The sequence below is a fragment of the Dendrobates tinctorius genome, unplaced genomic scaffold (genome assembly GCF_039654945.1).
Source record: "Dendrobates tinctorius isolate UK_male_01 unplaced genomic scaffold, ASM3965494v1 ptg000039l, whole genome shotgun sequence".
Taxonomy (NCBI): Eukaryota; Metazoa; Chordata; class Amphibia; order Anura; family Dendrobatidae; genus Dendrobates; species Dendrobates tinctorius.
Window position 1 is genome coordinate 62,646,061 of NW_027361707.1, and position 23,357 is coordinate 62,669,417.

The 23,357-nt window shown below is 42.8% G+C and overlaps 1 protein-coding gene across 1 annotated transcript in view; it reads right to left on the reverse strand.

The window, feature by feature from the left end:
• The window catches only part of LOC141088385 (uncharacterized), a 70,147-nt gene that overhangs the window by 24,140 nt on the left and 22,650 nt on the right, over nt 1-23,357 (reverse strand). The window contains exons 3-4 of the mRNA XM_073574399.1: nt 11,994-12,474; nt 11,301-11,744 (exon numbers count right to left, since the gene is read on the reverse strand). Of these exons, the coding sequence (XP_073430500.1) occupies nt 11,301-11,744; nt 11,994-12,474 (925 nt within the window). The remainder of the gene's footprint in view (nt 1-11,300; nt 11,745-11,993; nt 12,475-23,357) is intronic.

Sequence of the window (23,357 nt, forward strand, 5' to 3'; positions counted from 1 at the left end):
AAGCTGTACTGCTGATTCTATATGTCATTGAAGCATTTTGTGTGAATAAAACATTCACTATTCTTGAAGATGGATTTCCTTTGTTCCGCATTTCCCAAGCCTTGATGCAGCGTTTTCGTGCTCTGAACACACCCAGGATGCAAATCATGGTGAGCTGGACTTTACTTTACTCCAAAAAAGCGTTTAATATTTCTTTCTGGATTCTATTACTCATCCATGGAGTATTAAGTGTTTACTAATGCATTTTGGTGGTATATACAGTCATATGTAAAAGTTTGGGCACCCCTATTAATGTTAACCTTTTTTCTTTATAACAATTTAGGTTTTTGCAACAGCTATTTCAGTTTCATATATCTAATAACTGATGGACTCAGTTATATTTCTGGATTCAAATGAGGTTTATTTTACTAACAGAAAATGTGCAATCTGCATTTAAACAAAATTTGACCACTGCAAAAGTATGGGCACCCTTATCATTTTCTTGATTTGAACACTCCTAACTACTTTTTACTGACTTCCTGAAGCACTAAATTGGTTTAGTAACCTCATTGAGCTTTGAACTTCATAGCCAGGTGTATCAAATCATGAGAAAAGGTATTTAAGGTGGCCACTTGCAAATAGTTCTCCTATTTGATTCAGCTATGAAGAGTGGCATCATGGGCTCCTCAAAACAACTCTCAAATTATCTGAAAACAAAGATTATTCAACATAGCTCTTCAGGGGAAGGATACAAAAAGTTGTCTCAGAGATTTAACCTGTCAGTTTCCACTGTGAGGAATATAGTAAGGAAATGGATGAACACAGGTACAGTTCTTGTTAAGCCCAGAAGTGGCAGGCCAAGAAAAATATCAGAAAGGCAGAGAAGAAGAATGGTGAGAACAGTCAAGGACAATCCACAGACCACCTCCAAAGACCTGCAGCATCATCTTGCTGCAGATGGTGTCACTGTGCATCGGTCAACAATACAGCGCACTTTGCACAAAGAGAAGCTGTATGGGAGAGTGATGCGAAATAAGCCGTTTCTGCAAGCACGCCACAAACAGAGTCACCTGAGGTATGCAAAAGCACATTTGGACAAGCCAGTTACATTTTGGAAGAAGGTCCTGTGGACTGATGAAACAAAGATTGAGTTGTTTGGTCATACAAAAAGGCGTTATGCATGGAGGCTAAAAAACACAGCATTCCAAGAAAAACACTTGCTACCCACAGTAAAATTTGGTGGAGGTTCCATCATGCTTTGGGGCTGGGTGGCCAATGCCAGCACCGGGAATCTTGTTAAAGTTGAGGGTCGCATGGATTCAACTCAATATCAGCAGATTCTTGACAATAATGTGCAAGAATCAGTGACGAAGTTGAAGTTACGCAGGGGATGGATATTTCAGCAAGACAATGATCCAAAACACCGCTCCAAATCTACTCAGTCATTCATGCAGAGGAACAATTACAATGTTCTGGAATGGCCATCCCAGTCCCCAGACCTGAATATCATTGAACATCTGTGGGATGATTTGAAGCGGACTGTCCATGCTCGGCGACCATCAAACTGAACTGAACTGGAATTGTTTTGTAAACAGGAATGGTCACAAATACCTTCATCCAGGATCCAGGAACTCATTAATAGCTACAGGAAGCGACTAGAGGCTGTTATTTTTGCAAAAGGAGGATCTACGAAATATTAATGTCACTTTTATGTTGAGGTGCCCATACTTTTGCACCGGTCAAATTTTGTTAAAATGCAGATTGCACATTTTCTGTTAGTACAATAAACCTCATTTGAATCCAGAAATATAACTGAGTCCATCAGTTATTAGATATATGAAACTGAAATAGCTGTTGCAAAAACCAAAATTGTTATAAAGAAAAAAGGTTAACATTAATAGGGGTGCCCAAACTTTTACATATGACTGTAAGTGGTATACAACACTCAAAAAAGCATAGAAAAAGTGTCTGTATTCAGTTACTTATCCATATGCTATTATGTGCTGTGGTACATTTTGGTTTAATATAACAGTCCAAAAAAGTGTTGCAATATTATCTGCATTCAATTAATTATCCATAGAATATTAAATGCTTTCGGTGATATTTCAGTGATATATAAGACTCCAAAACAGCATTGGAAAATGTGTCTGCATTTAATACTCATGACAGAAAAAACTGACGGCACATCTAGAACTAGTCTGAGTAGGTGCATACCAAAAAACAGCTTACATATCAAAAAGGAAATGGTTGCACTCAATTGCATTAAGGCATATCAAGTATGAAATATGTGAAATACGAATAGCATAATGGCTTTTGTAATCTGGAAAAACATATGAGATACTTAGCACAAAATTTGGCCAAAAGATGTGAGCCCATTCACCAACGTCAAGGTGATCTCATTGAACGGGTCCCTATACTAACTGCCTAGTGTGAACTAACCTCTGGCTAATAACATGGTAAAGCCTGTATTTAGAGGAAGATAGGAACCAAAATGTGATTGGATGTAATTAAAATCACAGCCTGATGAAGGGCGGAGTGTTCAGTCAGAAAGCTAACATAAAAATGACAGAAAAAACTGATGGCACATCTAGAACTAGTCTGAATAGGTGCATATCAAAAAACAGCTAATATATGTTAGCTTTCTGACTGAGCACTCCGCCCTTCATCAGGCTGTGATTTTAATTACATCCAAACACATTTTGGTTCCTATCTTCCTATAAACACAGGCTTTACCATGTTATTAGCCAGAGGTTAGGCAGTTAGTATAGGGACCCGTTCAATGAGATCACCTTGACGTTGGTGAATGGGCTCACATCTTTTGGCCAAATTTTGTGCTACGTATCTCATATGTTTTTCTAGATTACAAAAGCCATTATGCTATTCGTATTTCACATATTTCATATTTGATATGCCTTAATGCAATTGAGTGCAACCATTTCCTTTTTGATATGCATTTAATACTCAGCCATAAAGTATTACTTGCTTTGAGGTACATTTCAGTGCTATATAACTCTCCAAAAAAGTGTTCAAAATGTTTCTGTAATCAATTCAAATTTATATTCAATTAAAATTGTGTATTCAAATTTGTATTCAATTCAAATTTTTCTGTGCTCAATTTTTCTGTATTCAATTATTGCTACATGATCTGCGGTACATAACACACAAAAAAAGGGTTCAATTTTTTTTGGTATTCAATTACTCATCCATAGATTACATGCTCTGAGGTACATTTCAGTGGTATATAATACTTCAAAAAAAGAGTTCAAATAATGTTCTGTATTCAATTACTTAACCATATTGTATTTGGTGCACTGGGGTAAATTTCTTTGATATATAACACTCCAAAAAAGAGTTAATTTTTTTCTCTATTGAAATAGTAATCCATACAATTTAACGTGTTTAGTGGGCAACAAAGCTACATAGATCCCCACACGAGACACCCGATTGAGCAACAAGAGTGATATCACAGCCAGACCAAGCTGGCACGACAACCTAGGTGGCAGTAGCCTGTGGTCCAAAGCCTAACGCTTTCCCAAAACCACCAAGGCCTGACCCAAGGCCTTAGCCTCAAACGCTGGGGTTCTTGCAGACTGAAGACAAGAGAGCCCACATACACCAACTAGTGTGAAGACTGCAGGCCAAGGCTGCTTGGAAGAGAGAAGGAAGCGAACCAGGACCAGAGCTGGAGAATTGCTCACAAGCCCGCTAGCCTCAAGGTACCTATAGCTGTCATATGTGGGTCAGTCGGACCTAATTGTACTAGATGTAATTAAGATCACCACATGGTTAAGGGCGGAATGCTCCTTCAGAAAGCCTAGCATATAGATAACAAGAAAACTGACTGAAACACCAAGAACTAGTCTGAACCAGTCCATACCAAAAACCAACTGACTCATATATGTAGGCTTTGCTGAGAGAGGTGTCCACATTCGCCCATGCCTGCAGATATTAGCCTTAGGTAAGTGTTGATACTGGACAGGGAGGTCAGGGACCCATGCGATTCATGAGATTACCTTGACAATAGTGAATGGGCTCACATTATTTGGCCAAATTTTGTGCGAAGCGTCCCATCTGTTATTTTCCTTAATTTCGCTGTTCATGTTTCCCGTATTTCACATTGATATGCTTTAACATGATTGAGTGCAACCATTTACCTATTTTGATATGTTAGTTGTTTTTTGGTATGCACTTGTTCAGACTAGTTCTTGGTGTTTCAGTCATTTCAGAGCAATAAATAAAGAGTGGTAAAATATAAAGTGCTAAGTGCTCATACATGAAAAAATGAATACATACATGCGAAACTCATGTAGTATGAAATATGCATCAAAAGTGTAAATAAACGGTCAAAAACAGTAACTAAAGTGCAAAGTAATCTGTGCAAAGTGAGCAAAATGGCACCCAGCTGGCACTTAATGAACAAAAGTACTCATTGTGAGAAAAAGCCAGAATTACCAGTTGGGATACACTTTAAATTAGAAGGGGGAATAGATCTAAACGTATGATAAAGGGCTGAAAAATAAAAAGGGTCCTTCTACCTGCAGCTCCTGGGCACGGCAATGGGGGCGTCTTTTGCGCCCTCGTATGCCAACCTGTTCCTGAGGCTGTGGGAGAGGGACCTTTTCCTATATGATTGTTTATCATCAATGGCTATTTTGGGTACGGTGCATTGATGATATTTTTATTGTTTGGCAGGGCACCATTAAATCACTGAATGAATTAATTTACACAGTCAATAATAATCAATTCAATATACATTTGACGTATAATAAACTTTATTTTTATATAGCGCTAACATATTCCGCAGCGCTTTACAATTTGCACATATTATCATCACTGTCCCCGATGGGGCTCACAATCTAAATTCCCTATCAGTATGTCTTTAGAGTGTGGGAGGAAACCAGAGTACCCGGAGGAAACCCACGCAAACACGGGGAGAACATACAAACTCCTTACAGATGTTGTCCTTGGTGGGATTCGAACCCAGGACCCCAGCGCTGCAAGGCTGCAGCGCTAACCACTGAGCCACCGTGCCGCCTATCATTGTGACCAAAACTCCATTGATTTTCTGGACATCAAAATTAAGAGAGGAGAAATGAATTGCCTACCAACTGATATATTTAGTAAACCAACAGCTGTCAATGCACTATTACATGTGTCATCCTCACATCCCCTAGCACTTATTAGGTCAATACAAATAGGTCAATTTCTAAGAATCAGGAGAATTTGTTCTGATGATGTGGACTTCGAACGAGAGGCAAAAATACTGAAGGAGAAATTTATTGAACGTGGGTATAGTAACGTTGCATCAAGAGGGCGTATAATACAGCTAGATATACATCAAGACAAGACACTTTATACAAGATAAAGCCCTCTGTCTCGGATCCTGAAGTGAGGTTTATCACAAAGTATCATGATCAAGCTCAACTGATGCGACAGATCCTACAAAAATCATGGACCATTTTACAGGCCGACTCAATGATTTCACAATAAGGTGGTGAAGGACCTAAAATAATGTATAGGTGACCTCAAAATGTACGTGACTTAATAACAAATAGCCATTACATTAGCGAACCAAGGACATTCTTTTCTTAAAGTAAAGTTACTTATGGATACAAACCTTGTGGCAGGTGTGTGGCTTGTGTCAATATTGACCGGGCGAATACATTTACAGACACAGGAAATTATACAACATATATGACTAAACATCAAATTACCCCTGTACCTCGAAAGCCATAGTATACTATGCCACATGCCCTTGCAAACTCATTTATATTGGTCTAACAACACGTCAGTTGAAGGTCAGAGTTCGTGAACACATTTTAGGAATTGAGACTGCTAAAAATGTCGAGGATATTTATGAGCTCAAAACAATACCTCCACATTTTAAAACATACCATCAATGTGATGCATCTTTTTTATGTATAGTAGGCATTGATATGATACAACCACACATAAGAGGTGGAAGTATCAGTAAAAATTTAGCAAAAATGGAGACCAAATGGATTTGGACACTCAACACAATCACCCCTATGGGTCTCAAATGAGAATATAAACTTTGCCCCTTTTCTGTAAACCAATAACCCATTTTTTACCACTTTTCATATTTTTATTCTGTTTTTTATCCTTTTATTAATTTATTTTTTTATGTTTTTAGTTTTACTTACCATGATATGGTCGATGTGGTTGGCCTTTTCTCCTCCTCTTCTTGGGTGTCCAGGAAGGATCGTTTATTGCCCATTGTTGCCTTATTCTTATCCACCATATTGAGAAACAACTAGCAATCCAAGAAGATTGAAGAATATTATGAAAATTGATGGACTTTATAATTTTTTCATTGCAAGCCCGTTAGGCGTCGGATTCCTGTAGCTGCACAGCAGGAATCCAGAGCCATAGATCCAGCGGTCTCCCATTCCTTTCCAACCGCTAAGCCTTCACATCAATCTCGGCGATCCAGGTGCCCTGCTCAGACCAGCTCTCTGGGTCTGGATGTTGCTGCCTCCTCTGGCCCAGCAATGGTAGCGCAACCTGCTTTGCAGGAAACAACTCCAGAGGCTAAGTCCTCTCGCCGCACTACTGGGCATGCCCACGAGACGATCTCCCACTGGAGATCGGGGGTCACGTGCTCAGGTCCTTGCCCTGGTCTGATTGGCCCATCTCAGAGGTCTGGAAGGTCCCAGAAGCACATGGCTATAAAAGGCCTGCATGGCCGCTTGGCCATGCGCTAGTATAGACTTTACTTGCTATGTGTGAATGGTGACGGATGTATGATTCTGGTGACTGACTCATTATCAAACCCCTTCCCTCTGCTATTACGCATGTGGATAGAGAATTAGAGTTATAGTCAGCGCCAGTCAGTGGCAAGCCATACGCCACAGTACATACCGCACCGCTACACTAGCGTCCGATAGTGTGATGCCTCACGGCACTGTCATACATCGGCAGTAGTTACCGCCGTGCTGCAGTTAGCAGCACTTACTGGCGTCCGCGGTAGTGATGCCGCACGCACAGTAGGTCAAGACGGACACTGACCTCTGCCTTGGGCCGTGTCCTGTGACCATATACCGTGTGTGCACGCCAGCTGAGACCTGTGAAGCTAACAGGCTCGGCGTTTATGCTTTATTTATACTAAAGCGCCTCTTTGAGTTTAACAGAGTCCACTCTGCGCACCTCGGGTGACGTTTAACCCGAGCACAGTATACCGCCATATAGCGAGTCTGCCATTACTCCGCAGCAGTCGATACACCTACTGCACGGTGGACCCCGGGCGGCGAACGCACTTCCTATTATTTATATTTAGTGCGTTCCGCCTTCCCTAACATTGCGTATACAAAAAATTATTTTTTCATTTGTTTTTCTTTTTTCCTTTCTTCTCCCTTTTTCCCCCCATACCTTTTTCCCTCTCCTTCTTTTCTCCATTCTATTTATGGTGAATTATTTATTAGCATATGGTTTCCATGTTATATCATTTATATAATATACACTTGACTATGTGGTTTCATCACGTCCATATGTGTATGGGGATATGTACATATATGACTGTGTGCTATATATAAGTACTTGGGTGTCATTATACACATATCTTGATGCCTTATATAAGTGTACAGGTGCCATCATATAGATGTTTTAGTGCGGTATATAAATGCATAACTGTAATTTTTTTACATGTTCTTTGGACCATATATAAGTACAACTTTATACATGTTTTAGTACCATATACAAGTGCATAAGTGCCATGTTTTACATGTTTACACATCCTTATTACTTTTTTTCACTCAATCTTTCATATGAGTGTGTGCTATATATAAGTACTTGGTTGTCATTATACACATGTCTTGGTGCCTTTTCTAAGTGCACAGGTGCCATTAAAAACATGTTTCAGTGCATAAATGCCATTTTCTACATGTTCTTTGGACCATATATAAGCACGCAGGCGCCATTTTATACATGCACACACATTTTTATTACTTATCTTTCTTCACTCTATTTTTCTATTTTTCATTTCATTTTCTTTCTGTTTTTTATTTATTATTTATTATTTTTTATTGTCTTTCTATTATCTATTATATTGTAGTTAATCATTATATATATATATATTTACATACATATATATATACACTCACTGGCCACTTTATTAGGTACACCTGTCCAACTGTGTGTTAAGACTTAATTTCTAATCAGCCAATCACATGGCGGCAACTCAGTGCATTTAGGCATGTAGACATGGTCAAGACAATCTCCTGCAGTTCAAACCGAGCATCAGTATGGGGAAGAAAGGTGATTTGAGTGCCTTTGAACGTGGCATGATTGTTGGTGCCAGAAGGGCTGGTCTGAGTATTTCAGAAACTGCTGATCTACTGGGATTTTCACGCACAACCATCTCTAGGGTTTACAGAGAATGGTCCGAAAAAGAAAAAAAATCCAGTGAGCGGCAGTTCTGTGGCCGGAAATGCCTTGTTGATGCCAGAGGTCAGAGGAGAATGGGCAGACTGGTTCGAGCTGATAGAAAGGCAACAGTGACTCAAATTGCCACCCGTTACAACCAAGGTAGGCAGAAGAGCATCTCTGAACGCACAGTGCGTCGAACTTTGAGGCAGATGGGCTACAGCAGCAGAAGACCACACTGGGTACCACTCCTCTCAGCTAAGAACAGGAAACTGAGGCTACAATTTGCACAAGCTCATCGAAATTGGACAGTAGAAGATTGGAAAAACGTTGCCTGGTCTGATGAGTCTCGATTTCTGCTGCGACATTCGGATGGTAGGGTCTCTTTGGGCCCCTTGGTACCAATTGAGCATCGTTGCAACGCCACAGCCTACCTGAGTATTGTTGCTGACCATGTCCATCCCTTTATGACCACAATGTACCCAACATCTGATGGCTACTTTCAGCAGGATAATGCGCCATGTCATAAAGCTCGAATCATCTCAGATTGGTTTCTTGAACATGACAATGAGTTCACTGTACTCAAATGGCCTCCTCAGTCACCAGATCTCAATCCAATAGAGCATCTTTGGGATGTGGTGGAACGGGAGATTCGCATCAGGGATGTGCAGCCGACAAATCTGCGCCAACTGTGTGATGCCATCATGTCAATATGGTCCAAAATCTCTGAGGAATGCTTCCAGCACCTTGTTGAATCTCTGTCACGAAGAATTGAGGCAGTTCTGAAGGCAAAAGGGGGTCCAACCCGTTACTAGCATGGTGTACCTAATAAAGTGGCCAGTGAGTGTATATATATTATTAATAGTGTTGAGCATTCCGATATCGCAAGTATCGGGTATCGGCCGATATTCACGGTATCGGAATTCCAATACTGAGTTCCGATACTTTTAGCATATCGAATACTGGAATCGGAAGTTCCCATAATGCTATGAGCCAGTTTGATTTGATTCAGCCAATGACAATCCTCAGATGTGTGGACACTAGGGTGACCGCAAAAAATCGATGTCGGAATTTTGTCCGTCTGGACCCCACAAAATGATTCCCCTTTCCAGATATTGAGATAGCCAAAATTTGAGCTCGATCAAACGACGATAACCCGTGCCGCTCGTCGCTCAAAGTTTGAAAAAATCCAAATTTTTGGCCAAAAAGCTGACATATGGAGCCATAACTCCAGAACGGTAAATAATAAAAACACGATTAATATCTCAAAAGAAAGCTAATGTTGTTCTTCAAAATTTATATTGTATACATAATTGTTGTTATTTTAAGTCAAACTGAGTTACAACAGCTTTTAGCCCCAAGAACGTGACCTGGTACCACTAGGAGCAATGGAGCATACTTCGTATATTTTGTTATTAAGTGATAAATTTTGGTTTTTTTTTGGTATATTTTTGAGTTTAAAGTAGAAATATAACAAAAAAACAAGTAATACTGATAAGTCTAATGACATTTTTTATTTTAAAATAAAAAAATGAGGTATATAATACATACAAAACAGACACAGAAAAGATACAGACATAGTACCTACATGAGTTGATAATTTTACATAGTTATCTAATCTATTCTAGAGCTTTTGTTAAAGTAGTTTTTGAAACGTCAGAATATAATGCTCGGCATTTGCTTACAACTTGCAGGACATATTGCTTTTGTTCTTCATCTTTTGTCAGAAGTTCGTTAAAGTCGGTTATTAATTTAACACCACGCTCAGCCATATCATTAACTACTTTTAATGTTTTGACAATTTTCAATCCTTCTTGGAAGTCATTATTTTGAGGCCAGGTGTTTGGATTTTGTCTTAGGAAATATGTTTTTATATTAAATCGGTCAAAGAATGTAAATGTTTCTTTGGTAAGTAAATTTACCAATCCTCCATCAACTACCTCTTTTAATTTTTCTTTCCTAACTTTTGGATTTACAACCCTAGCATGCTCTGATGGTTCATCTGTGCTACTGAGCAATTTATTAGCCATTAACAACTTTTCATCGTCTGTAATGGTGGGATCAAAAAACGATAATCCCACCAACTCTGCATTTAAATACCACAAATGGTTCGAAAATTTGGTCAGGGCTATTTCTGCAATGTCGTTGTCACATTCTTTATAGTCTAACAGACTATGCAAAATACCTAAATCTTGCTTTGGCGCAAGATGAGCTTTTGGAGCATTGAACCAAGCTTTACAATAAATTTTAACTAGGAAAACAGAAATGGCACGCACAGAACTTTCTTCTTCTTTAGACATCTTAAATTGATGACGAAAAATGAACATTTTTAAGCAGTAAATAGCCTTTGCCATCCACCTAGCGTGATGAATGGCTCCTGGAGTTCTAAAACCCACAACATTGCCGTCTAGTGATCCAACAAATGTGAGAACCAACTGCAACAGTTCCTTGTAGTCATCTCTGGGGTGGCTCTCAGTTAATTTGGTCTCGAATTCAGCAGTAACATTTGCAATTACTTCTGGAGTTAGCTGCTTTTGTATTAGATTGTCACTGATACCTGTGTCGTATTTTCCTTTGTCTATCTTGGGCCACGCAGTGAGGAATCTTTTCAAAATGTCTCGATGAGGTCCAGTGGTTGATCCCATTTTTGTGTCGAATACGCCTCTTAACACAATTTCCAAGATATGGTGACGGCAAGCTAGGTGTAGCAATTCTCTTCCTCACATTTGCTCCAATAGGACGCATGCTCCTTTGAGTCTTCCCGTGCTCGATGCTGCAGTGTCGAAGCACATCGCCTTGACGGTGTTGGGAAGACCCCATTCCTGTAGGCAATTCATATACGGCTACGGCTTGCTCTTCTCCAGAGCTGCTTGCTGTTACAGGAACTCCCAGCAGCTGTTCCTTTTCGCCATATGAAATAGCAATAGCTATTCGCTCACATTGCTCATGTTTTAAAACACCCGGGAAAAGTTTACCATCCCAATGGACAACCACGGGCTCTTTTTCAGGAATGTTTACTTTATCTAAAAAATTTTTAGTATATTGTTCTCTGAACATTTGCCTTCTAGAATGTAATAAAGTTTTCGAGACTTTGTACTCAAGAGGGTCAAGGTTTAGTGCTTCTAGGGTAGCTATTAAAATTCTCGTGGCATTTCTGTCGGATACCTTACATCGATCTAACACAATGGATAATTTCATGTTTAAAATCTCTTTAACGCCCCTTGCAAATGAAACTTTCATCCTCTTGCTCTCAGATGGTCCTGGATCTTCTGCAGCTTCTCCAGGGATGTCCATTTCCTCCAAGCTCTCAAGTTCCTGGTAGATGCTGTCCTCTTCAGTATCTTCTTCTTTTCCTTCTTCGAGCTTGTCTTCATCATCCGTCTCTAAGAAGCAACAAAAAAAAGAGAAAAAAAACACTATAAAAACTTGTCGTTTTAGCAGAATAGTAATAATACATAGGTACTAAATTACCTACTTCTAATTATCAATAGGTATTATTTTAAGAATATAAACTCAATCATAAACATGCCAAATGATGCTTTCATGTACAATTGTCTTTCAATTATAATGAAACTATTTACTTATTTGTTTATCTACTTTTTAGAATAATAATAATAATAAAATAAACTCACCAATATCAAAAGTTTCTTCTTGGATTTGTCGGTTCATTTTTGCAAGTTCCTTTTGCGCCTTGATTTCTTCAGCTCGAGACAACTTGAGATCCACTCCAGCCATGGAACCTGGGCGGCCCTTCTGCCTCTGTTTCACGAGAAATGCCTTATCTTCTTCCAATTTCATCAGCGCCAAGGCATCTTGTTGAGCAATATCAAAGAGATCATTCAACTTTTCAACAAACTGTTTAAATTTGTTCTTGGCCGTTTCCGATGTTTTCTTCCGGTCTTTTTGAAGACTTCTCCACTCGGCGTGAAGTTTTTCCAGCTTAGTAATTGCATCTTGCTCATGTTTAGTCGGGATTCGAGCTTTCCCCCCAAAAATGAACACTTCTCGTATGGTCAGTTTTGCTGATTCTCTTACAGTTAATTTCACAGTACGTAAATTATAAAATAAAGCACATAAGACTTGACGATTTGAGGGTGGTTTACAACCGGTGATCTGGTGAATGGGATAGCCCACAAGAAATAATTTATCCTTGTTCCGGCTTTGTACACCTGATGTGAATGCCATTTCAGAGTCCAATAGGTAAATAACAGTTAACTAGAAAAACGAAACAAAATATATTACAAACTTTAATTTCAATAAAATATTTTCAAATATCTTTTAAAATAATACTATAATATCGCGCATCACCCCTACTCTGGAACTCTATACCACAACATATCAGACTCTCACCTACCATCGAAACCTTCAAAAAGAGCCTGAAGACCCACCTCTTCTGACAAGCCTATAACCTGCAGTAACCGCCGATCGACCAAACCGCTGCACAACCAGCTCTACCCTCGCCTACTGTATTATCACCCACATCTTGTAGATTGTGAGCCCTCGCAGGCAGGGTCCTCTCTCCTCCTGTACCAGTTATGACTTGTATTGTTTAAGATTATTGTACTTTTATTATGTATACCCCTCCTTACATGTAAAGCGCCATGGAATAAATGGCGCTATAACAATAAATAATAATAATAATAATAATAATAGCTATAAAAACAATAACACACACACTTGGAAAATTAAAAAAAAACGTTAAAATATCTTCACTGGATAATTGTTCGATCTAACCAGCTCAAAGGCACTTTAGAAACTAAACTGAATAAATAAAAGGTCGGTTGTACGCTGAAGTAAAATCACCATCCCTAAAATAGAAATTACATGCACCCTGTGTGTAACATATAAATTTTGAAGAACAACATTAGCTTTCTTTTGAGATATTAAGCGTGTTTTTATTATTTACCATTCTGGAGTTATGGCTCCATATGTCAGCTTTTTGGCCCAAAATTTGGATTTTTTTCAAACTTTGAGCAACGAGCGGCACGGGTTAACGTCGTTTGATCGAGCTCAAATTTTGGCTATCTCAATATCTGGAAAGGGGAATCGTTTTGTGGGGTCCAGACGAACAAGATTCCGACATTTTTTTCACCACATATGAGATCCGGTCACCCTAGTGGGCACATCCTGTTAGGCATGTTAACTAATGGCATGGCTGTGATTGGCTGCTGAAATGATGTCATGATGCACTATAAAAGTCACCGCCATTTCGGGTTCACTCTGCTGTGATTCCAGTTAGGGACAGGCTGCTGTTCAAGACTGTGAGGGACAGTTAGAGATAGTGATTTTCCAAATCATTTTGTGCTTTACCCAGGCTACATAATCAACCACTGTAGCTTTCTTTTGCCTTGCAGCAGTGTTCACAGCTGTCTGCAAGGTCTGTATGAGTGCAGCTCACGCTGTGTAGTATGTCCTGCAGCCACGTCTGGTTGTAGGCCACTCAGCGTGTGTCACTGCCTCATACATATTTTTCTTATTTTGCTGCTCATTTTTCATTCTCCTATTAGTGTGCATCCATCCGTATCCATCTACATTGGTTGGTTGCAAACACTATAGGAGTAGACAGTGGAGCCTCTCTGCAGCCTTTCAGTGCTAGTGCCCAGTTTTCTGCACTGTTCACGGCTGTCTGAGAGGTCTCTGTGTGTGAGTGAAGCTCACGCTGTTGTGTGTCCTGCAGCTACGTCTGGTTGTAGGCCACTCAGCGTGCGTCACTGCCTCACACATATTTTTCTTTTATTGCAGCTCATTTTTCATTCTCCTATTAATGTGCATCCATCCGTATCCATATACGTTGGTTGCAAACACTATATAGGAGTAGATAGAGGAGCCTTTTTTCTGGCTTGTGCCCTTCTGCCGCAGCCAGATTAGTATTACCCTATTTTTTGGAGCCTCATCTTTTGCATTGTAGGTTACCTTCCTGCATTGTAATAGCTCCAAAAAGTTTGTGATACTATCGCTTTCAAATCTTTGGTCACATACTTTTTGCTTTTTTGAAAAAAAAAACAAAATAAAGTTCACCAAACACTCCATTTGACAGTTGTGTAGGCCACATTAGCTCATATTAAAGTGTAGTCCACACACACACTTTATAAAATTATTGTTTCTTATACCTGGTAGCAGCTGTTCAGGAATAAGCACACTAAGCCCCCTTTGTACTTTTCTGCCTATCTTTATCAGTCTACCAAGATGAAGAAGGCAGGGAGTAAGGCACGTGGGCGTGGAGTTTCAGCAGGGAGAGGACGTGGGGATTCTGTGCCTGCTGCAGGCACCAGTGAGTCAGCATCCCCCAGTTTTAGCAGGCAACAGTCCTTTATGCGCAGCTTTGTAGGACCTCGCCGTACCCCACTGCTGTGGGAGGAACAAATTGAAGCCGTTGTCGGATGGATGGCAGCTAACGCATCGACTTCAATGACTTCCACGTCCTTTCAGGGCCAGAGCACTGAAGAGCAACCATCTGTCTCTTCACCACCTGCCAAAGTGGCCAGGCAGTCAGAGAGCCCTGGACAGGAGCCATCACAGTCTCTACTTCTGTTCTCTGAATCTGTTGGCTTGGAAAGAGGGGGGTCAGCCAAGCAGCATTCAAGAATGTGAAGAAGAGGGAGTATGCAGTGATGCGCAACTGCTTTGTCCCTCTGTATCTGAAGAGGCGGGTGGGCCAGTGCCTATGGTCAGCACACCTCAGTACGCATCAGATGATGACGAGACTCAGGTGTCACTTTCTGGTGCATACGGTGCTGGCGAGGCTACCCAGGAGAAACAGGTGTTTGAAGAGGGGAGTGTAGATGATGAGGTCCTTGACCCATCATGGCGTGAGGAACAGGAAGGTGGTGGGAGCAGCTCTGAGGAAGAGATTACCCGAACGGCCAAAACAGGAGGGAGAGGGAGGGGGCAGGCTTGGTTGCCTGTAGCCTCCACTTCAGCACCCGTTAGGAGCATTCCTCCTTCAAAAGCCAAAATGGGCGCTCCCAAGACTTGCAGTGCGTGGTCCTTTTTTGACACAGTTGCAGATGACATTTACTTTGTCAAATGCAAGCTGTGTCATCAGAAAGTCAAAAGAGGGAAAAAATGTCAGCAACCTCAATATCACAAATATGTGGAAACATGTGCGGACCAAGCACGTGGTGGAGTTACAGAGACACAATGAAGACGTAGGCCAACCTACAGCACCACCTACCACCTCTTCAGCTCGTGTTGTAGCTTCTTCCTCCAGCTCATACACAGCTGGTTCGGCTTCCTCATAGGATCGCCATGGAAGAAGCTCTGGCACTGTTGTCCAGAGACCCAGTGACATTCCACCCACAGCACCACATTCCCGTTCATCCTCACACTCCCAGGCCACTCTGCAGCCATCGGTAGCACAGGCATGGGAGAAAAGGCGGCCATACTCGGCAAACCATCCCCGAGCACAGGCTCTGAATGCTGGCATTGCCAAATTACTGGCCCTTGAAATGCTCTCATTCAGGCTGGTGGAGACTGACACCTTCCGGAACTTCATGGCATTGGCAGTCCCACAATACACCGTGCCCAGCCACTTTTATTTCAGCAGGCAAGCCGTCCCTGCCCTGCAAAAACATGTGGAGGGAAAAATTAAACATGCGCTACTAAACGCCGTCAGTAGCAAGGTCCTCCTGACCACCGATGCGTGGACCAGTAATCATGGACAGTGACGATACCTTTCCCTCCCTGCCCATTGGGTCAATGCTGTGGAGCTGGGTACAGATCTTGAGAGTGGCGCTGTACGTGTTCTGCCAACTCAAAAGATTGCAGGAATCCAGTCTGTACACATTGACTCTTCCTCAGAATCAGCGCTGCAGGAGCCTGTTATGACCGATATGAGCACAGCCGTGGCCAAACATCAACAGGCCGTACTGAAATTAATTTCTTTGGGGAATCGAAGCCACACAGCGCAGGAGCTCTGGAATGCCATCAAGCAGGAGAGCGACGTGTGGTTTCTGCCAGCGAATCTCCAGCCAGGCTTGGTAGTGTGTGACAATGGCCGAAATCTGGTGGCAGCTCTGGGCCTAGGCAACCTCACTCACATCCCATGTCTGGCACATGTGCTGAACTTGGTCATGCAGAGATGTCTGAGGGACTATCCGGATCTTGATGCACTGCTGCACAAGGTCTGCATAGAGTGCGCTCACTTGCGGCGTTCCAGCACGACAAGATTGCGCATTGCAGCTCTGCAGCGCCGATTACGCCTTCCGGAACATCACATCATATGTGACCTACCCACCAGGTGGAATTCAACGTTTCATATGTTGGAGCGGTTGTGTGAGCAGCAGGCAGCAGTAATGGAGTACCAGTTGCATCAGGCGCAAACAAGTTGCACTGTGCGCCGGTCACACTTCAGCACCACTGAGTGGGCCTCTGTTGTGAGTTCATTTTCCCCTTCACCGTCGATGTCTGATGAACTCCCTCTTCTGGTGAAGGAAGGTAGTGAGGCTGATTACCAAACACCTGATCTGGTAGATGATGACTGGGTAACAGGAAATTCTGACTGGATATAAGGCAGCCGACGCCCTTCTGAGTCGCTGGTGATTTCTCTGCTGGATTCTTGGAGACCAGTCTGATTCATGCTTCCCAAAGATAAGTTTTTGCTCTGCTATTGAACTTATTAGTTTTGTTTTGTTTACCTTGTTTTTTGGAGTTCAGCCATCCCCGGTCGGGGGTGTGCTGAGTTCCATTTTTGTCTCGGATCAGTTTGTCTCTTTGTTCTGTCTTCAGAATTTACCTGAGTGCTGATATAGTCTTTTTGAAGTCCTAGCGACTTCAGGGCCTGTTTTTCCTATCAGACGGTTGGGTCAATTTTTGGTAGGGTTTTTTACGGATTGCAGACAGCAGCTTTTCTATCCTGTCCTTTTTAGTTAGCTTGGGCCCCATCGTTTGCTCAACCGATCTTTCTATCTGTGTTAGTGTTTTCATCTTGCTTCACCGTCATTATATGTCGGGGGCTGCCTATTGCTTTGGGGTCTGCTCTGGGGCAGTTTAGATTTCCCCTTTCTTTCTTTAGGCCTATTTAGTTCTCCGGCTATGTTCGAGGGGTCTAGGGCATCGTAGGAACCCCCCACGGCTACTGTTAGTTGTTGTGGATAGGATCAGGGGTCTGCAATCCGATAGCTACCAACTTCTCCGGTTTTCTGGACATAGCTTGTATTTTTGTTTTTTCCTCCTTCGGTGACTCATTCATAACAGGCCTCTATGAAGGACATCTGCCTCATTTTGTGTGCCTTCGATGATTCCATGCAGATGGCGAGTGCAGATGATGGACTAGTCAGCATGACTGTCCCCCTTATCTGCCTGCTTCAAAAAACACTGCAAGCACTAAGGGAGGATGTTTTGGAAGAGGTGGAGGATGAGGAGTCACAAATGCCATCTGCTTCTGGACAGTCTGCGCTACATGGTTCCTCACAAAGGCCTAGGCAGGGGACAATTTGTGAGGAGGATGAGGAAGAGTCAATGGAGGAGGAAGACATCTCTCCAGAGGAGGGAGGTACACAATGCTCTAGTCAGTATGTACAGCGAGGGTGGGGTGATGCAGAGCAGGCAGAGATGATGCCTCAAGCAGGGGACAGTGTTTCTTGGGCAGTTGGGAGTCTGCAGTACATGGTTGATTTCATGCTCTAGTGCCTGAGAAACGACCGCTGCATCGCCCACATTATCAACACGGCTGATTATTGGGTGTACACCCTCCTAGATCCTCGCTACCGGGACAACTTACAAAGCCTCATAACACCGTTGAACCGGAAGCATAAAATGCGGGAGTACCAAGACACACTGGTGCAGTCCATCATGTTCTCCATTCCACCCGAGAGCAGTGCTGCTAGTGCTTTACAAAGCAGCTCTGTGCGTTGAGGCAGTGGAGGAAGCTCTGCACAAAGAGGGAGCAGAGGCAGCATCTCAGCACACGGCAAGACCAGTATGGCCCAAATGTGGCAAAGTTTTGTGTGCCCGCCACAAAGGTCTACACCTTCACAGACGGCTCCAGTAAGCAGGAGGCAACGTTTCCGTCAGATGGTGACAGACTACATGTCTTGCCCTGTCAGTGTACTCCCAGATGGCTCTCCCCCCTTCAAGTTTTGGGTCTCTAAGCTGGATACATGGCCAGAGATTAGCCAGTATGCATTTGAGGTGCTGGCTTGCCCTGCTGCCATTGTATTATCGGAACGCGTCTTTAGTGCCGCAGGTGGTGTACTAACAGGACGTCGCACGCGAATATCCTCTGATAACGTTGACCGCCTTTTTTTTCTGAAAATGAACAAGGCCTGGATCTCGCCAGAATTTGCCAGTCCTCTTCCAGAATAAATAATTGGTTGGCAACAGTGTCCAGGTCTCCTGTTGTGTTCATTTTTCTACCACCTGAACTGTAATCCCTGGGCTTCAACACAGCCAGTTGTTGCTCGGAAGTGCCGTCTGCACAGAGAAAAACACATGCTCCAGTGTTAGTGGGGTTCAGTAATGCTAGCTGCTCCCCTGCTGTGTGGACGGCAATATCTCCGGCTGCCTCCACATTCACACTACTACTGATTTCAAACTTGCTCCAAATAGGCCTCTGGCTCCACTCTGTCTCTAGTATTTCCCCTGGCCTCCAACCCCGCCAGTTGCTGCTCACAAGTGGCGTCTGCACAATCAACACTTGTTCCTGTGTTACTGGGGTTCAGTGACGTCAGCTGAACCCCTGATGTGTGTCCGGCAATGTCTCCTGCTCTGTCCACATTCCCACTACTATTAGTGGGAATGTGGACAGAGCAGGTGACATTGCCGGACACACATCAGGGGAACAGCTGACGTTACTGAACCCTAGTAACGCAGGAACAAGTGTTGATTGTGCAGACGCCACTTCTGAGCAGCAACTGGCAGGGTTGGAGGCCAGGGGAAGTACTAGAGACAGAGTGGAGCCAGAGGCCTAGTTGGAGCACGTTTGAAATCTGTAGTAGTCTACAACAGATATTAAACTTGATGAAATTAGGCCTCAGCCTAAACCCTGATTGACCCTGGGCTCCAACATCGCCAGTTGCTGCTCAGAAGTGTCTTTGGCACGGGTACTCCCTCCTGCACATCCTGGTTCCAGCACGCCTGCTGTTTCTGGGTAGTGTCAACGTCACTTTGCCACCAATACGTTGTCTTGTCGTGTTGCGGTCGGGTTAGCCAAGCCTATGGTGCCTGCAGTTTAGGTGCTTCCTATGTGGGCTGCGGGTTCTAGTAATAAAGGCTGGTTCCATAGTGCCAATAGGACAAGCACCCCCTGTAAGGACTGTGGGTTTCGGTAACTGCGGCCGGCTCGCGTCCTTGCAACTTTGTTTTTCATGGGTACCTTCTGCTACCCATCCGGGTTCCAGCACCATCAGCTGGTTCTCGGCAGTGCCTTTGGCTTAGGTGCCTCCTTCTCGGTATCCAAGTTTGAGCAACGTCTGCTGGTCCTTGGTAGTGCTTTGTAGCACAGGTACCTCCTGCTTAGTAATCGTGTTCCAGCACCGTCAGCTGGTCCACGGTTGTGCCATTGGCTCTTGTTCCTTCTGCTGCCACTTTGGATTCCAGCACCATCAGCTGGTCCTCGCTAGTTCCATTTGCTCTTGCAGCTTCTGCTACCCATCCGGGTTCCAGCACCTACAGCTGGTTCTCGGCAGTGCCTTTGGCTGAGGTGCCTCCTTCTCGGTATCTGAGTTCCAGCAACGTCTGCTGGTCCTTGGTAGTGATTTCTAGCACACTTACCTCCTGCATAGTAACCGGGTTCCAGCACCGTCAGCTGGTCCTCAGTTGTGCCATTGGCTCTTGTTCCTTCTGCTGCCCCTCCGGGTTCCAGCACCGTCAGCTGGTTCTCGGCAGTGTCTTTGGCACGGGTACTCCCTCCTGCCCAGCCTGGTTCCAGCACGCCTGCTGTTTCTGGGTGGTGTCAACGTCTCTTTGCCACCAACTCGTTGCCCTGTCGTGCTGCAGTCGGCTTAGCAGAGTCTATGGTGTCTGCAGTTTAGGTGCTTCTTATGTGGGCTGCGGTTTCAGGTAATAAAGGCTGGTTCCTTAGTGCCAATAGGACAAGCACCCCCTGTAAAGACTGTGAGTTTCGGTAACTGCGGCCGGCTCGCGGCCTTGCAACTTTGTTTTTCATGGGTACCTTCTGCTACCCATCCGGGTTCCAGCACCATCAGCTGGTTATCGGCAGCTGCCTTTGGCAGAGGTGCCTCCTTCTTGGTATCCAAGTTCCAGCAACGTCTGCTCGTGCTTGGTAGTGCTTTCTAGCACTGGAACCTCCTGCTTAGTAACCATATTCCAGCACCGTTAGCTGGTCCACGGTTGTGCCATTGGCTCTTGTTCCTTCTGCTACCCCTCCGGGTTCCAGCACCGTCAGCTGGTCCTCACTAGTTCCATTTGCTCTTGCAGCTTCTGCTACCCATCCGGGTTCCAGCACCGTCAGCTGGTTCTCGGCAGTGCCTTTGGCTTAGGTGCCTCCTTTTCGGTATCCGAGTTCCAGCAATGTCTGCTGGTCCTTGGTAGTGCTTTGTAGCACAGGTACCTCCTGCTTAGTAACCGTGTTCCTGCACCGTCAGCTGGTCCACAGTTGTGCCATTGGCTCTTGTTCCTTATGCTGCCCCTCCGGGTTCCAGCACCGTCAGCTGGTCCTCGCTAGTTCCATTTGCTCTTGTTCCTTCTGCTAACCATCCGGGTTCCAGTACTGTCAGCTGGTTCTCAGCAGTTCCTCAGCCTTCTTGTACCTTCTGCTACTTTTCCAAGTTCGAGCTTGTGGAAATGGTTTTTGGATCTCACTCTGGATCTCCCTGATGACGACCCTGAAGACAACGACCCTGAAGACCACACCAAAGAAGACCAAAAAGATGACCCTGAAGAAGATGAGCAAGAGGATAAAGAACATGAAGACAACCACCAAGATGCAGAACAACAAGAGACAGAAGACCAAGAAGCAGAAAAACCAAAAGCAGAATAACATTAAGCATAAGACTAAAAATCAGAGCAAATGATATTATCTAAATTATAAGCAGAAGAAGACTAAGCAGTGTATGGGGGTGAGTCCGTTCCTCCTCGTGGTGCCCCTGGAAAATGCCTGCTGCTGCAGGCCAAACTGAACGCGGACAAATCCTGTTGTAAATCTTTTGTGACAGGCAGAACGGAAGGTGTAATCTTCAAACTTTTATAGATAACAACTACAGGAATGACTGTCACAAATAAGAATAGGATGAAGAAGAAGAATAGGAAGAAGATGAAGAAGTAGAATATGAAGAAGAATAATAGTTGAATAAGAAAAATATGAAGATTGTAAAAAAAAAGAATAGTAGGAAGAAGGTGAAGAAGAAGAACATGAATAAGGTGAAGAAGAAGTTGATGAAAAAGATGCTGCTGCTGCTGAGGATGATGAAGGAGAAAGTGTGGGAAAAGTAAAAAAGAAGGTAAAGAGCATGGAAGTAGTGAAACATACATATCTGACAAAATATAAAAGAGGTTAACATAGTCAATATCTTTGTAACTCCGAACGTCTTAAAAAAAGAAATTTATTCCTGCTATTCCATTTGACTGGGCTAAACCTCTATGCCTTTAATGTCTCCTCCACCTCCCCCCAATGCATTCTACATTATTCTTAGTTGTTTTTCTTCAAGTAGAATTAACCTACAAGGAAAGAAAGGGTTTTTTTTAATTCCGATATTTCGGTCCCATTGACTTGAATGGGACTTCCGGGATCGGAATCTTCGATACCCGATACTTTTTTGGATATCGGCCGATCCAAACCGATCCAATATTTCTCAATATCGGATGATATCGCTCAACACTAATTATTATTTAGATATATAGTTTATTGTTTTATTACTTTTTATTTATTTAAATTTATTTATTTTTCATTTTTCTTTATCTATGACTTTGTATTATTCATTATTAATTATTTTTTATTTATTTTTTCTTTTTAATGTTTGTCTGATTCATTAATAATATTGCTTAATACAAAGTTATAGTATTATTTGGTGCATCTTCTCGTTCTCTTCACCACTGTGTGGATGGGAGCCGGAAGCTTGCGCAGTCCGGTGCCCTGGAGAGTGTCTCGCTTCCTGCGTCTACATGTTTCCTTGACACCAGGTTGTGATCATGTGATCTGGTGTCAGTGGTCACATGACGCTGGTGCAGAGACCTTCCAGGGCTTCCTGATGTGCTTGTGTCACCAACGCTCCATCTCCACCAATGATACCAGGTCTAACCGATATAAAATCTATCGGTTAAATGAAGGCAACACCCCCTGGCGAAGGAGCACTTCCAAAACGCGCATGGGGGCGCGTACGGCACCATATCTATCGCTGACCCATTACTAAGGTAACTACTGTTATTTTAGTCCTATTCTCTGACCAGGTCAACACAGTATCTCTTGGATCTCTTTGTTTCCTCCTTATACAACATTTGTGAATGAGGAACGGTGCTATGTGTACCTTTTAACCCCTTAGTGGAATATATATCTGCTTGTGGAGAGATCTTTCTCATTATCTAGCAATGAGCTTTTAGCACTATAGCACTTTATATTATGGCACATCTTATGTATTGAACCTTTTTATTTTTCAGCACTTTAACATACATTTAGATCTATTCCCCCTTCCAATTTAAAGTGTATCCCAACTGGTAATTCTGGCTTTTTCTCACAATGAGTACTTTTGTTCTTTAAGTGCCAGCTGGGTGCCATTTTGCTCACTTTGCACAGATTACTTTGCACTTTAGTTACTGTTTTTGACCATTTATTTACACTTTTGATGCATATTTCATACTACATGAGTTTGGCGTGTATGTATTTATTTTTTCATGTATGAGCACTTAGCACTTTATATTTTACCACTCTTTATTTATTGCTCTCTGCTGATTTTGTTATACTTATGTACTATGTATTAGATTGGAGTTGAATGGGAGGAATATATATTTTTCATAGTGGGTCTAAATTCACATGTGTATCTACTTTTTATCTGTTTTTTATAACTTGGTGCCACTTAGTGTATACAGTGTGATATAACCAC